The following is a 16,508-nucleotide window of genomic DNA, read 5'->3' on the forward strand; positions in this document are numbered from 1 at the left end:
GTGGCCAGGGGGACCCCACCTCTCCCAGCACACCAGCCCGCCCCATTTTCCTAGGGGTCAGCTGTCAGTGTGAATAGCCAGCAGACATCATGCATGTCACACTTGGTGGCTTTTGGCCCCATGGTAGTCATCTATTAAAGCCACACACGTATGCACGTTCTGCTTGAACCTCCACCCTGACCTTGTGACATTCACTGTAACAAAACGATCACATCACTGAACACCTAAGTTCAGGTCACACATTTCCGAGGGGGTAATGGCCGTGCTAAAATTTGATGGATGGAATAAACAGGAGGTAACGCGTTGGTGTTAGGGAGAACACCTCATAGACTTGGTAGCAGAAGGAAGCAGTTTGGCTGGAGTAAAAGGAGAAAGTGAAGGGGCAGGCAGGGGCCAGGCCACAAAGGTCAGAAGGATTACTTGTTTCTGTTGTTAATCACAAGGGCGATAAGAAGCCACTGATGTGCTTTTAAATATTTAGCACCTTAAAAAGCTTTGATGCCACAGAAGACTGAATTTAAGGGAGCCACTATGGGCCCTGTTAGGAAGCCGTAGGCCGGGTGCCAGATGGGTATTGGCCTGAAGGAGGGTGAGAGATGTGAAGAGAAAAGGATTGGAGACAAACGGATTCGGAGTGGAGGAAAAGAGTTGTCACGAACAATTCCCAGGTTCTAGTTTATACAACTCAACCAACGGTGATACCATTTGCCAAAGAAGGGAACAATGTGGGGAGGCCGGTCTGTGTCTGGGTGTGAATTTGGTCACAGAGCTGGGGTATGAGATGCTCGGAGCAGAGGTCTGGGCGGAGTTGAATGTGAAGCTGTGGGTAGACAGCAGGAGACTGAGGCCGTGGGCGGGCATGAGATTGCCAGGGAGAGCAGAAAGCGAAGGGCTTGGACTTGACCCTGAAGCCAACACCAACAGGCGCTGTGGAGGAGCACTCGCCTGCAAAGGCGATGGGGAGGATGTCCCCAGAGAGGAAAAAGGGAGTGTGGGATCAAAGAGGTCAAGGATGCAGTGTTCCAAGGAGTAGGGTATGAGCAGGACTGGATGCTGCTGAGAAGTCAAGTAAAACAAGGGTTAAAAACCTGCCTAGTGGGGAAGGAAACCAGTGAGCAAGAGCCGTTCCTGACTGTGATATGTATGTCCCCAGCTGGACTTCTTAAGGTCGAGGGTAGCAGAGGCCTGAGCAAACACATTTCCATCAATGTTCGATGAGGCTCCGCACATTATGATCAGCCAGCGTTTCTGCTGTTGTCCCTCTCCCTCCTTCCAACCACCCATTTATCTTCAGATGCATTTGGAACTGGCCACTGACCACAGAGAAGTGGGTGGGAGGCACCCCTTGTCCCTGAGGGGCTCACAGTCTGTCAGGGAGACAAACACAAAGCCCAGTGCGACAGCTCACCTGCAGCGGGGTCGGGGGATGCAGCCTGTGCGTCTTGGGCATGGCCGTCTGGAAGTGAAGTGGAGCCCCAGGCTTCAGGGGATGAGCATCTGGCTTCATCTATTGCGGAGGCCAGGAGAGGCCTGGAGAGGGAGGGCCACCCTGCTGCAGGAGCCTCGGGTCACCTTCACAGCAGAATTCCTTTCTCTGTGCAGGCAGGACGAAGCTCATTTTGGTCACTAACATTAACTTTCTGTTCTCCATGAATGTGACCACACGTCTACTGAAACTTTCTGATGGTGTTCTCTGGAACTGGATGTGGTTCTGGCAAAGGAGAATGGCTCAAGTCCATCACGTTCTCAGAAAGCTCTGCCTCCAGGGTGGGAAAATGGGCAGCTCTGACCTCATAAAATAACTTCTCTTCAAGCATTTGGAGACGCGCCATTGGGGTTCTCTGCCACCCCCACCACCTGCCCCCCGCCCCAGAGTCGTTCCCAGTCTACCACTCCACTCCACAGGACCGGTCTCCTCTAACTTGATGGAAATATTAAAATATGTTGCAAGCTGCTAGAAATTACAAATGCCCTGAAGTCTGCTGTTGTCTGCCTGGTGACATGTGCCTTTCTGCGGAGCCTGATACCAGCATCCTCGCATTAGAGTCCAGGGCCCACCGGAAAACCCGTGGCCGCAGGACCCAGGCTCAGGAGCCGGCGGGCTTGCAGCTGGAGGTCTCTGCCTCTGGCCGACAAGGAACCATCTGGACTTTCCAGAAAAAGTAAGAGTCCAAGAGTTTTAAAGGATTTATTTGATTTCTCCACATGATCACAGCTATGGTTTTACATCAAGAGTCTGTTACTACTCACAAACAGAATGCATATTCAAACAAAAGCACTCCTATCCTCCCCAAAGTTACACAGTGGGTGCCCGGCTTCTTGGGAGTGAGGTGTCCCTTGAAGTCTTTGAACAGTCTGCGTTCACGACCTGATGCTAATCATTTGATAAAACAACTTGGAGGTGAAGGACAGCTCCTGAGAGGAGAGGGGACTGCATGTGACCTTGGCACAACCACAGACAGGACAGTGGCCCTACTGCGCGCTCGAGGCGCGGTGACTCAGCCCCTCCTGCTTGTCCCTCCCTGCCACCCCCACGCCACGCCGATTCACTTTGCAACCTGTTTCCTGATGCTTGTGGTTGTTGTTTAAAATACTAAAAATTACTGGTTTCTCAGGCAGGGAGGTGATGATATTTTACAACGAAAACTGGAAGATGCATGCTTGCGTGTGGAGATACAGCTTCATATGGAACGCTGAGTCAACACTTAAGGTCATTGTTTAAATATCTGCTGTCTTTTCAGCTCGTTTGAAAGGGAGAACAAGCGGCTTCTGCTGCATGCAGTGCGTGATGCGAGAACCACTCTCCACTGGAGACATTTTTAAGCAAGATGTGCACATCATACTGGGATGAACTTTATTTTTACATTGTTGTACAATTCATTCGTAAACTTAAAAAAAACATACAAATACATGTTTTTTCTTTGTTGTCCCAGAAAAGATTCTGTGATGCCATCAGCTGCCTTCTCTAAGGGTCTCCTGCTCCTGTCAGAAACTGCTGTGTAATTAATTTGTGCGACTTGAGGAGAGTGTCCCAAGTGTGTCCTGACAACAGCAAGGGTGACACAGGCGTCTGGGGAGGCTCAGCCTCCTGCTCCCACCCCAGGGGTGTGGAGGGCGGGTCCCTGGCTGTGAGGCAGGTTGGGAGCGACAGAAACACTGGTCCCTGAAAGCAGTGCAGGGGACACGGATTAAAGGAAGCCTTTGCTTCCCAGACAAGAGTTGGGCAACGTGACTCCGATCGCCTCGCTCAATGTGCTTTTGGAAACACTTCCTGTGACAGGTTTGTGTAGGCACAGCGCGATGGGACCCCTGACCTGCATCCTGTGCGCTGCACGAAGTGGGAGACTCGGGAGGGACTGAATTTGTTCGAGAAGCCCGCTCTCACTAGGTCCAGACCTGTGCACCCTGAGAGCGGCAGGACACACCGTGACAGTTCTGGACGTGAGTTCTAGACGGGCCGTGGGGGACAGCCACGGAGAAGGAGGCCCCTCCCCCGGCGAGTGTCTTTTTCCTTCTCTTTGTTTTGTTTTTCACAGGGAGGTCCCCTGGAGAGGGCCGTCTTGTACGAGACAGCCTGCATCTTTTCTGGAACAACCTAGAGTTTACAGTTAGACCCTACCATTGGTACAGAGGCTGAAGAAAAGCCGACATATTTAATATGTTATCACTTTACTTCAACTATTTGTCAACAGTAACACTGATATATTTTGCGAATATACAACACAGAGTGTGGCCTCACACGTCTGACGCCGGGTGACATGCAACTCGACTCTTCCTGGTCACAACATCCTTTAAACTCAAGACAGAGAATGCCTGACTCCGAAGGGAAACCCGGGGGTCTCGGCGTCCATGGCCCCGGGGAGCCTCCTGCCAGCCCAGCCGGGCCAAACCTCCACGCCCGCGCTTTTTCTTCCTCTTCCCGAGCAGAGCCCGAGGGAGGAGGGCACCGCTGGGCAGAGGGAGGCGGGCGGGCGCCAGTCACGCGTGCTTTGAAAGGCTAAACCCTAGATCGCTGGACTTGCCCTCTGTGGAGATTAACAAAGTGCTCAGTTTGCAGATTTGCTGGTATGGTGACCTCAATGACAAGACATGGGGGCGGTGGGGAGGGGAAACGGGTGACGCGGCCGGCCTGCCAGGGTGGGCTCCCCTCTGTCCTCCTGCCGTCCGGCCCGCTCGCCACGCTGTCCGCAGAGCGCGCCCCCAGGCCCGCAGTCCTGCGCTAGCTTCGCCCTTTCTGAAAGGGCCCTCGGCCTGGGCAGGTGCCAGGGGGCAGTCCTCGGGTCCCACGGCTTAGGAGCAGAGCACTGGCGGCTGCAGTGGCTCGAAAGGCTGAAACTACAAAGCAGGGCCCGTGGGTGACTCAGGCGCAGACCCCCACGCGTGCGGCGCCTGGCCCCGGGGGAGCGGAGGGTGTCACCACAACACGGAAGCGACAAGAGCACAGCTGAGTCATGTGATGCCCTGGCAGCTAACCGGACCATGAGAAGGCAGCGGGGGCGTCGCTGGCGAGGGCCGGCACTCGTGCCGGGCCGGGGGCCGCGGGATGACACGGGTTGTGCTAGCACATGGCTACATGGAATCACGATGATCACAGCTACCACTCAGAAAACAAAAACGGGAAACACACACACCGCCTGGGCTTCTAAACGCTAGACTCAACCTTGGGGGACGAGCGGGCCCCGCGGGCAGAAGCCCACTCGGGGATCCTGCCTGCTGAGGCTGGAGACTGGATGAGGACATTATGGTGCAGGGAGACGAGGATGAGAGCTGGTCGCTGTCATGTTGGAGATGGATACCTCTGCGTGTCGGGGCCCTCGTGGAGGGCTCGGGATGAGTGTGCATTAAATCAGATGCATAAAAAAGAAATATGATCATGGAGATTCACAGTTATCGCAGCCATTAAAGTGTCTAAGAATCTGTGTAACCAGTGCTCCAAGACGACCAGTTCTCCACTGGCGTCCCGAGTTGCTACTGTAGAGTTAACTGCATTGTATCTATATGCTTACCTGAAATAAGAGAGCAGTTATAATACTGATTACTTAGGATAGTATTCTGTTAATAAAATAAGGATCTATACAAAGCAATATTGGACTTTTAAACAGATGCTATGTTACTTGGCACAGTAGTAATGCTTTAGCGTAAAGACTTCAGCCAGTCCTAGACTCTTCTCTTCTTTTTATGAAAATATGAAAGTATCTGAACATGTTCCTAGCATTTAAGTTTTTGGTCTATTCTCTCACACATTCATCTAAGGTACTGTCTTCCTAGCAGGTAAGTGGAGCTCCTTGTAATGCCTATATTGCTAGTTCTGTGGGCAGAAACGTTTCCCTTTCACACACAAATACTACCTATACAGTATATATATATATTTATATATTTATATATTTATATTATATAAAGTTTACTTACGTATTTTCATCAACCATAATCAGGTCTACTAATTTTTTGCCCATTGTCAATAAAAGAGCAATAATGCAGCAAGTTTTGGGTTTTGTTTTGTTTTGTCTCTGGTGTTGTGTGTCTCGCTTCTTCTTTTCCTAGGCTGGGTTTTCATATGCGTGTACAGTCAGGGAGCGGAGAGCTGAGGGCTGCGTGGGGCGGGGGCAGGTCAACATCTACGCGGCCGGTGGCACCGTGTCAAGGCTGGTGGTGGCCGAGGCCCACCCCTCGGGTGGGGAGGATGAGCCCAGGGCGCCAACACTAACTTAAATTGGGAGCCTTGTTCCCTGTATCGTGGGCCCGGGGGGGCCAGGGGGCTCCATCCAGGCCTTGGGAAGCAGAGGGGAGCGATAGAAACAGGTGCCCTGGGTCTGGTCTGAGGCTGGCGGCCCCGCCGGCCTCTGTGTGTGCGGTCGTTTCCGAGGAACCTGGGACCCCTGCCCAGGCTGTCTACACAATTGTGCTGATGCCACTAGGTTTGGCCTTGCTGCTGGTGGGGGGCGGCGGGGCGGGGGGCTGCCCGTGGTGGTGCGCTGCGTGGCCCAGGTGGCCAGAGTGGCCGACGTGGGCTGAGGGCAGCGGCGCGTGGCTGTGGGCGTGGGCCCCGTAGGGAGGGTGCCCCCCGTGGGGGCCATGGTGGTACTGGTGTGCGTGCTGGATGTGCTGGGGCGGGTGGTAGTGGTGGTGGTGGTGGTATGGGGGTGGGTTCTGCTGCAGGTGGCAGTACTGGGTGTGGTGCCCATGCATCTGGGCCGGCGACGGGCCCTCTGTGGGCCCCTGGTGGTGGCCGGCGGAGGCATGCTGCGGGTGGGGCAGGCCCGGCGGGTGGGGGGGCGGCTGCGGAGGGGCTGAGGGCGGGTGGGCCTGGGGAGGGGGCTTCCCTCTCTTACTCCCAAATAAGGAGCCCAGGAGGGAGGATGAGTTAGGCATAGTCTGGTGTGGGCGAGATGGACACTCTCGTGTTGATGTAGCTCTCCGGCGCATGTGAGGACTGCTAATGATGGACCCCTAAAAAGGAAATTCATAGAAATCAAAATTAAAAGACCTTAAAGCACTTACGCCAGAATGATTAAAAAAAAAATGTAAAAAGTTCACCCAACTGACTGCTAAGCCTTAGATCAACTCGCTGGTAGCAGAGGACGGGGCAGGTGAGGCTGACTCAGGCCCCACCCCTCAGCATGCTAAGTGGCAGGGCAGCTGGGGCCGAGGGGTGACAGGTGGGGAGGGGAGCCCTTCTCTGGCTCTGCAGCACCTCTTGCTCCTGCGCTCTCCTGACTCACACCTTGTGCAGCAGCTGCCCAAGCTTTTGGACCAGAGCTTGTTTGGGGGTGTCTGTGAGCGGCATGTGCTGAATGGCATGGGGCGGGCTGGTGTGCATCGAAAGGAGCCCCGCTGCTGCTGAGACTGCACCCTAATCTCTCCTCAGTGGGTCCGAGAGCATTGCTCGGCCTGTGTGGGTCCCAGGGCTGCTGGGCAGGTGGTGAGAGGGTCAGACGGGGCCCAGGAGCCTTGTCCTGGGGGGCGGGGCTGGAAGCCTGCCTGGGCGTTTCACTGCGGCTACCTACTGCAAACCAAACAAGGAAAAAGAAGGAAACGGAAAAAGATCAGCAAGCTGAGGTCAAGATGTGAACAGTCATAGAGATGGGCGGAGGATGAATGAAATCTCATGAAATCCACACTGATTGTTCTTCCTCACAGCTCTTCTCCTCCCCCGCGCTAGCTAAGCGATTCCGTGGTGCCCTGATGCAGACACACAGCAATCGACACTCCAGGAGGCAGCGATGGGGATGGCGGAGCATGGAAGTCAAGAGATCGGCAGAACACCCGACAGCAAGGGCGAGGGTGCACGGGTGCCCGTTGGCCGGTGCCCCCCACCCAGGGCCCTGGGCGTGGGGGTGGCGGGGAGTGCCGGGAAGCCGGGGATGTTAACCATGCTCGGGACCACCGGGGACAGGGGGGTTAAGCGGGAACTAAAACACAAAATCCAGAACCACCCCCCACCGTTCCGGCCCAAACAAGCAGTGAGAGGCACGGGCGACTCTAGGCGAGGGAAGCCGGCATGCACTGGGTCTGAGGCAGGCGGGGGACAGGACACACGTCCGCGCCTCTGTGCAACGGGGGAGGAAGGAAGAGCAAAAAAATAAAGGACAACAGGTATAAACCAAGGATGGGGCAACACAGGACAGCCAGCTGGACGTAGGCGCTTCCTACTTACTTCCACATTGCTCTCTAGCGATCCCGCACTGCTGCGACGCCCTCGCTTCCCTGCCCAGAACATGCAATACCAGAGGTTAGACACGGACACGAGGCCGGGCGCTGCCTGCCTGGCACTGTGCCGCCGCCGCCGCCAGGCTCAGGTACCGGGCCCACCTGCCGCAGGCCCAGGCGTGGGGGTCCGAGGAGGGGACTCAGTGGGGAAGCCGGCAGCAGGGCAGTAATGAGTTCCAGAAACAATAGGGCTATTCAAAAGTAAAAAAAAAAAATTTTGACCAGCCCCAATTTTATACCCCTTCTCCTGGAGCGGCAGTCTGCGGGGAGGGGGCCTCTGGGTGGGCTGAGGCGGGGGCACAGGGGGGCAGGCGCCCCAAGGGCTGATGGGACGGGGTGAGGGCAGCTTCTTCCATGGCTACAAACAGACAAAACGTGGCCCTGCACACCCTGACCTCGGTGGATTTCATATACGTATGCACATCCACATACATACATACATGTGGAGCTGCCCCTCTCTCAGTGGGGTAGGATGGATGGGGAGGGGGAAACGTAACTTGGTGTCCTGAAATCCAGCAGCAGCTCAATGTGCCAGAGCCTCTGGGCCAAGTGTTTGGTTTGTGCAGTGCCCCAGCCAGGACGGGAGTCGCGAGGATGTCCCCTCTGTGGGCACTCCCTTCCCCGGATGCCACAAGCATTCCCTCGGGCATGCGTGCTCTGGGCCAGCGTCATTCTAAATCCCCAGTGGATGGCACCCCGTAGGCACTCAGGTGTGGTGACTCTGTCAGAGGAAAGCTGAGGGTTCCCCTTGGTTCTGGGTACCAAGGGCCAGCCTGGCCTCATAGTCCCTCTGGGTACTGCTCTCTGGAGTTCTGCAGGACTCTCGAGGCCGGTCAGTGGGAGTGCTGGTGCCAAGTTTAGGGTTCCAGTTTCCGGTCCTCTCCCAGGCACATGGGTGGGAACAGGGGGTGAGCCGGGGCATGGCACTCCCAGTAGGCTTCCATGAGTCCAGGCCCATGACCATGCAAGACGGGCATCCCTCTGTGCAGGCCATGGGAGTGGGGATGGGGGCTCTGGTGGTGGGTGATGGCCTGATTCCTAGTGGGCAGGCCCCAGCCCCAAGTCAGCCTGTCCACGTCTGAACTGCCAGGCCAGGTCCAGGCTCCTAGGAGGTAGAAGAGTCTGCCTCCCTATGACCCATACCCTGGCCCAGCACTGGATGGTGGGAAGGGTTGGTGGGTTGTTCAGGTGTCACTGGTGGCTCCTGAGTATGCCGGGGACAGAGCCTTGATCCTGGTGATACCATGGGAGGCTCAGGGACTGTTTGGTCCTCTTTCTTTGCTGTCAACCTCCAAACCTGAGTTCCAGCTGGAGCCTGGAGTCTACAGAAGGCCTCATTTGACCAGCACATGGGAGGGCCTCAGAGTCCACTCAGGACAGTGTCTTCTCCCATGTGCCAACTACTAGGGAGATGCATGGGGGCCTGTCCCTCACTCCTGGCTGAGGGAAGCGCGGCTGACCTTCCCTTCCTCCTCTGGGCCAACGCAGTGGCCCAGGCATATGAAGCAGAATTGGAATCCAGCCTTCGAGCAAGAGGCTTTGCTGGGAGGTGACCCACTAATACTTTCCCTCTCAAGCTCAGTGTCTGCAGCTGGGAAATGGGCATGACACCCTTCTGTTCTGGGGGGCCCAGAGCAAACACTTGGGACACAGACCCCATGCCAAGACGTCAGCACTCAGGGATCCGTGGAGCTTTTTAATCAGCTCTGGACCCTCAATGGCCTGGGGGATTCCTGAGAGACTGAAAACCAGGGCCAGAAGAGAGATGGTGGCCCTACCATGCCCAGTGACGCCTTCCAGTTGGGCTGCTTCTCCCAGGGAACTTGGGCCAGGCCTGGAGCTGGGGCTGCCACCAGATGGTGTCCCAGGGGAGAGGGTGCACGGTCCTCCACTTCCTCCCACTGCCCAGAGTGGGCTCAGCCTTAGGAGACCTTCACTGTCTTCTGGATCTCTGAGTGGCACTGAGTTTCTCAGAATTCATCTTTTCAGTTACTCATATCAGCAGCAGGGGTGAGTGTCCCGAGGGGAGCTCTTGCACTCTGTTCACGGCAGACTCAGTCTGGTGTGTGCTCACGCGCAGTTTACCAGTGGTGCTGAAGCAAAAGGGGCCATGCCCATGCATCCACCTCTCCTTTTACTTGCATTCTCTGGCTCCTGCAAGAGACTCAGGTGAGCCCCACCCCAGCCAGCAGCATTTCTGGAGCCAGAGCAGACCCTGCTAGCCACGACTGGGATCAGGAACCACATCTGGAAGGGCTCCGACGGCTCTTCTTGGCTGTGTCCTGCTTCTCAGCCTCAGCACAGGGTGTGGGCTCACCTTGGGATCCTCAGCAATGCTAGGGGTTGGGCAGGTACACCTGTGCCAGGCCCTGCTGGAAGATTGGCTCTCACAGCTATCCTTGGGGGGAAGTACTATCCCCCACTGTGCAGGTGGGGAAACAGAGACCAAAGATGTCGCGTGGCCAGGGCCCAGAGCTAGTGGACAGCAGGCAGAGGACCTTGCTGGTGTGACTCTGAAATCAGTGTGCTGCGAAACCCTTGGCTGAGCTCTGCCTGGGGTGGGGTGAAGAGTGACACAGCCATCTGGAGTGTGGACATGCCCCCAGCAAGCCAGTCCAGGGCTAGTTCACGTGCAGAGCGCTTGTCATGGGGCAACTGGTGTGGCTTTAGACATCAGCTGCCAGGAGACGCCACTCTCTCCAACAGGACAGCCCTGGTCCAGGACACAGCAGATCTCAGCTCTACTCCTGGGCCTCAGCTCTACTCTGGGTCTGCAGACAGATCCGGTGGCTCCCAGGAGATGTCTTCTCATGGGGACTGGCATCAGGCAGCTTGACTGGGAGGGGCAGGAGGACTGTGGGCGAACAGGGTCTACCATAACTTGACTGATTTGGGGCAGGAGCTAAGGCCCAGTCACCCCTGTGTCTGTAGTCCTGCTTGATTTCAGGCTGGGAGGGCTCCGGGGTCACTGAAATGTGCATGGGACCCTTGGCTGAAGACCAATGGAGATAGCCGGCAAGGACTTGAGGCTCAGTGGGGAGTTGGGGTAGGCACCCAGGCCTCTTCCTTCCCTTCCTCCACCTCTTGGAATGTTCAGATGCTCCCAGAGGCATTTGCTGCTGGGCTTCCTCCTAAGCTATCAAACCTTGACGGCCTGTCAGGTCCCCATGGTTCATGCCAGGCTGAGGCTGTATCCCTGAAGGCGCACAGGTCCAGGCAGCTGCTCGGGACGCAGCTATGACAACTGCTGTGTTTGCTTTCCTGAGGGGAGAGGGCCCAGAGGCCTAGTCTCTTCTCAACAAATTCACCTTGGTGAGGGCACAGGGTTGGGCAAGAGGGAGTCTCTGGACAGCTTCACTCCTGACCTGGCACAGGATTCCATGTCTCCAGCTGCAAGTCCAGCACCTCTGGAAAGGCTGTCAACATTGGCCTGTCTTGGAGGTCTTGGGTAGCCCGTTCCTGGCTGCCAAGGCTCAAACACCCACCTCATCTTGCCCTCCAAATTTCCTTTCCTGGGATGTCTTTTAATTATGGTATAGGACCTGAGAGGTCTCCATCCCTAGAGTCCTGCTCAGCCCAGAATTCTCGAATGACAATGGCAACAGCAACAGTCAGTGGAAAGCAGCCAGGCCTTGGAACCTAACTCTCACATGGTTATGGGCCTGGGGCGTTGCTTGGCCCCTCAGCCCTGGCAGAGGGTGAACAGTTAAGGCCTGATCACTGGGACTTGGAGTGGGGGTGGCTGGCCAGGCCACGTTGAGAACCTTTGTTCTGCTGGAAGGGGGGCTGGACAGGACCCTATGAAGCTCCAGGGGCTTCATCAGATAACAGAGAGGGCAGGGCCTGCTTCACTGCACAAACTCAAACAGAGGCCTTGGGGCCCCAGCCTGCAGGGCTGCCCAGTTATATTTAGCTGAGTTAATAAGCCACGGGAAAACCAGTGGTTCTCAACCAGGTGTGAGTTTGCAACCAGGGGCGATCTTGTCTCCTAGAGGCCACCTCAAAGTTTTTGGAGACGTTACTGAGCGTCGTGACTGGGGGAGATGTTAATGGCATCGAGGGGGCACAGGGCAAGGATGCTGCTGAACACCCCACAATGCACAGGACGTCTCTCAGCAAGGAATCATTCAGCACGGCATGTCCATAGTGCCGGAGTTGAGAAACCCTGGGTTAATCCTCATGCTGGCAATGGATTTCTGATTTTCACTATGGAAAAAATAATGATGAACAAAACCGAAGGAAAAAAGTCCAACTCAAAAAAAAAAAAAAAAAAGAAAAGGGAAAAGAAAAAAAATTTCTGGGAGATGAGTAAGTAAGCCATCATGAGGCGGAGCTGCTGTCAGGGCAGGTGTGGGATGGTCATGAGGAGGCTCTCTTAGGACCTCCGCCCGCAGCTGGCCACATGGTAAGGCCTGGGGCAGGGTGCCAAGGAGGGGAGGTGCTGATCTAGACCTGACAGGGTCTTCCCCACCAAACCAGGGGGGCTACTCAGGGTCCTGGGGCTGGGACACGTGGGGATTCAGGGCAGGTGGAGCCTAAGGTCACATGCCGGCTGTGCGACTGCCCCTCACAGCCTCTGCTCCACTGCTGCCCCTGTGCCTCCTGCCAGGAGAAGCGTACCAGCTAGGCATAACTCCAAGGGGCTACGGGCTGCCAAGGTGCCTGCCCTCACTCCGTAGCTCCTCTGAACATGCCAGCAGGCAAAGCAGGCTGGAACAGCACTCGCAGGCACCCTGGGTCTGTGCCCACACCCTCCTTCACCTGCCCAACAAGGAGGGCTGGGCTGGGCAGGGGCTATGGGCAGAAGTTCCCTACTTCCTGAGGCTCACAGTATACCCCCACCCTCTCCCTTGGGGAAATCTAGGAGGCTTAAGGGGTGCTGCTTGCTTGGGGGTTAAGAGGCTGGCAGCAAATCAAACACACACAGAAACAAACAACAAAAATCACAGTTTGGCCAGCTTTACCCCTGGGCAGCCCAGGGCCAGCCGTGGCTGAGGTGGCTGCTGCCTCTGGGCTGAACAGAGCTGCACAGCTTTCCCAGGAAAGGAGACCCTCTGGGGGAAAGCGAGACCAGGGACAGCAGAAGAGGGGTCCCCAGACAGTTTAAAGGGCTTCACTCAATTTCATTCATCAGCATAAAACACAGGGACGCGGCAGCAGAGCACACGGGCACATCTGTCAGCGGGGCCTGGCTGGCTCTGCACAAGAGCAATTTCCAGAAAATAAGAGAATCAACAAAACCCCTAGAAGCAGAAAGACAGAAAAGGGGTAACCTCTAGCTGTTCTGCCTTGGACAATATGGTGCTGTTTTCGCTTGCCTTTTGGGGGTACCCTCTATCTGATCAAATGCTGCTGTGGTTTGGGGTCGCTCATGGAAACCCACCAGAGCATCGGAGCTGGGCTGCCACCAGTCACCACCACGGTCACATCCCCGCGCGCACCGCATGCCCCGACCGCCTCCGTGCCTGGTCTGAGTCCTGCATGCATCGGGCTAGGAAGGTGGTCCTAGGCCTGGCCCTTACCCGCTTCAGAGAGGTCCCGCAGGGAGCTGCTGAGGGCGCTGCGCTTGAGGCCCTCGCTGCTGGCATAGCTATCGTCCAGGCAGGCCCGGCTCAGGGTCCCGTTGCCTGGGTCCTTCCTGAGGCTGGAGCACTGGGATGTGCTGGGCCGCACGACACCTTTCTGCTTCTCCAGTTCCGCTGAAAGAGAGAGGCGAGGGCCCGTGAAAAGAGTGCATCCCCAAGGGGCCGGGACCCTCTAGGAGGGCAACGCAGAGCATGGGGGCCCTCTGGTTTGGGGTTGGCACTGTACCAAGCTGCCATCTTTCTGGAGTGGGGAGAAATAAGGGCAAGGGTTGCCTTGAGAAAGACAAGGTGAGATGGCAACAAAAGGGAGCTGAAAGGAACCCAAAGAGACATCAGAGGGGCCAGGGCACTTGCATATTCCTGCACCTCCAGGGAGTGTGGTTTGGAGCCACGAGGGGCTGGGATTAGAGTCGGCTCTAAAGAACCCAGGGGCTGGCCTTGGGCGTGACCCCATCACCACTCGCCTCTGATGTGGAAGGTCAATAAACAACCATGTTGAAGTGTAAAGGGCTCGGCTCCAGAAAGTACTATGTGGCCTCAAGGGCAGGCTGGGTCTGGGGCACTGAAGCTCTCTAGGCCTCTGCCTTCCCCTCCTCTCTCCGTGGTGCTTTCTGTGGCTTGGAAACTTTGTCCCTGCCAGGACATTGTCCCTGCAGGAGTCACTGCCCCAGATGTGACTTACACTCTATCCTGTGCTTCTCCATCTCCTGCACCTCCGCGATGGACTCCCGCAGGTCATCCGTGAACTTCTTCCGATCTTGAGGGTTGGGGGCATTGAAGTTTATTAACACTTTGATGTCAGCTCCAGGGATGGCTGACGTGAGCCGGATGCCGTTGGGGTAGTCTGCAAAGGAAGAGGGGAGGCCTGTGGGTCACCTCTCTCCTGGTCAGGAAAATACCAATCTCTCTGAGCTCAGGTGGGCATGAGGCACGCTGAGGCCAGTCTCTCTGCAGATGTGTCTGGCGCGGAGGAGAGGCCTTCCCCCTAGACATCAGGACTGCTAGACTGTGTCTCCCTCTGACCTGGGTCCAGGCTGCTCCAATGCTGGCCAGGGCAACATCCAGTCACCTGGTCAGTTCTGAGACCAGACCCAGCTCTGTTCTCTCATGAATGTCCTGCAGACCCTCAGCTCTCTTGGAGTACACTGTGAGCACCCAGAACCCAATGCACTCTATGCTGAGTACAGTGTCTTTGTGCTCAGACCTGCCTGGAGCCACCTCCAAGTTCTTGGGGCTTGGTGTCCTAACAGCACAGACCTCCTCAGTGGAAGTTACCCACTGAGCTCTAGCACCTTTACTCAGATGAGGTCAGGGTTGGGAACTCAAACATCTGGAGACTGGAGTGAGCTTCCAAAATGTGGGAAGAGGTGAGACTTAGCAACTGATGAGGGGGAGCAGCGCAGAGCATGGGGGAGGGGAGCGTTGGGGAGGGTGTGCAGCTAGCAATTGTCAAGAGGAAATTGGTGATATCAAATCTTGTTTTTCAGGAGAAGCCAAAATTATCTAAATTTTAATATAAAGATTTAAGTATCAGTTCAATAAATGTTTGAAAATGTGCAAACCAGGCGTAGCAGACCTCTCCTGACTCACCCGCTGCTCCCCTCAGCAGTGTACTTTGGTCAATCTGCCTGTTTTGTTCCCCACTCTTTCTGGTGAATCCTCTCACCCACCGCATCTCTGGCCTGTACCCCAGCTCTTATATGCATAAATAAATAAATCTTTAAAAAAATTAAAAAAGAAAAAGAAACTGTGCAAACCAGACATAACGTAAGCGAGATGGGCCTAACCAACAGGCACCCAGGATGAGAGCCCTGATGAAGGCAAGCGCGGTGAGAACGTCAGGGACTCCTGTCAGCACCTGGTGTCCCAGCCTGAGGGCTGAGCCCTGGAACCCATGGCGGATGCAGTCCTGGTGCACTGCTGGGAGAGCCAGCCGCCCGCCACCCCTCCCATAGGGGACCCGCTGATGGGGCCTGTGCAGGGGACACCTACTTCCCTGGGGCCTCCTGGCAGAACGAAGGCAAGGCAGGCCTCTGGCAAGGGGTGCCAGAGGTGGGGAGATGGCTGGGGTCATCCTTGCTGGCATGGAGAAAAGAGGGGCAAGGGAGGTGCCAGTGCCAGTTAGGACAGAGAAGGGGTAAAGAGCCCCCAGTCCAGCCCTCGGGCCCTGTGTGTGTGGCTGGCCAGGCCACATATCCCTGGCACTTTCCCACCGCAGATTTGAGGCTGATCATGAGCAGACAGCGACCTGCCAGAGAGGAGGCATGAACACCGTGCTGGGGCCCTGTGACACTCCATTCTGCAGCCTCCCCTTGGCCTACTCCAGAGAGTACAGGGCAGTGGTACCCCCACCCTGTACCCCATCTCAGAGGCCTCCAACAGGGAGGGGACAAAGGAAAAGAGATGGGTGTGGTAAGTGAGATGAGCAAGGAGGAGTCAGCTTCTCTCCAACACCTCCATGTCCCTGAGCCCCACTCACCCCCAAAAGAGGCCTGGCAATAGCATCTAAAAATCCTTCCTGACCCAGCACCTCCCCTGTGCCAGGAGCTCTTCCAGTACTTTCTGTGTAAGGACTCATCTAATTCTATGATGTAGGCCCTGCCATCATCCCATTTTAGGACAAAGGGGTGCAGTCCAGAGAGGCCAAAGGCAGGCCCCGAGGACAAACTTACACTGGTTCTCGAAGAGCAGGACCTGCATGCCGTACAGGGAGAAGGACTGTCGGAAACTGTACGTCACCGAGTTCTTCTTCTTCTGGAAGATCTTGGTGACCTGGGGGATGCCAGAGACAGGCCGAGTCGTGTTGTGCATGGCCCCGAAGCAGTTCTGAGAGCTCAGGGTTCTGAGCGGGTCTAAGGTGCTCTCCTGCGGGGAACCCGGTCTGCAGCCCAGAGGTCTGGAGGTCATCATGAAGGACATCATGTCCTTCCTAGCTGACCTACGATGCCATCCTGGCAGGCAACAATGTCCTTCAATGCGGCAGAGAAGTGACAGGCACATCACAGGGCTCAGGCCCCCAAAAGGCTGGGAGTAAGTCTCCTATGTCCAGGAACCCATCTGACCACTGTAACTCTGAGAGATTAACTTTACAGGGGAGGAAAGTGAGACTCAGATCTGAAGTGACCTGCTCAAGGTCAGAGGCTTTTAAAGGACTTCTGCCCGCACATCTGGATTCCAGGCTCACTCAGAGAGACAGCCGTTCCCATTGCCGCCTTA

At 56.0% G+C, this 16,508-nt stretch overlaps 1 protein-coding gene across 5 annotated transcripts in view; it reads right to left on the reverse strand.

Annotated features, from left to right (window-relative positions):
- Window positions 1–4,290: 4,290 nt before the first annotated feature.
- IQSEC1 (IQ motif and Sec7 domain ArfGEF 1) overlaps window positions 4,291–16,508 on the reverse strand; it is a gene marked incomplete at both ends in the record, with an annotated part of 285,659 nt that continues 273,441 nt past the window's right edge. For 3 of the 5 annotated variants that reach the window (XM_084248434.1, XM_084248435.1, XM_084248436.1), the window contains 5 exons: window positions 5,562–6,447; window positions 7,655–7,704; window positions 13,230–13,406; window positions 13,975–14,136; window positions 15,965–16,064. In XM_084248434.1, the coding sequence (XP_084104560.1) occupies window positions 5,890–6,447; window positions 7,655–7,704; window positions 13,230–13,406; window positions 13,975–14,136; window positions 15,965–16,064 (1,047 nt within the window). Of the gene's footprint in view, window positions 4,336–5,561; window positions 6,448–7,654; window positions 7,705–13,229; window positions 13,407–13,974; window positions 14,137–15,964; window positions 16,065–16,508 lie in introns of those variants that run through there. The other 2 variants (XM_084248437.1, XM_084248438.1) reach the window with 1 other exon arrangement.

The sequence above is a fragment of the Talpa europaea genome (genome assembly GCF_964194135.1).
Source record: "Talpa europaea genome assembly, chromosome: 11".
Classification (NCBI taxonomy): domain Eukaryota; kingdom Metazoa; phylum Chordata; class Mammalia; order Eulipotyphla; family Talpidae; genus Talpa; species Talpa europaea.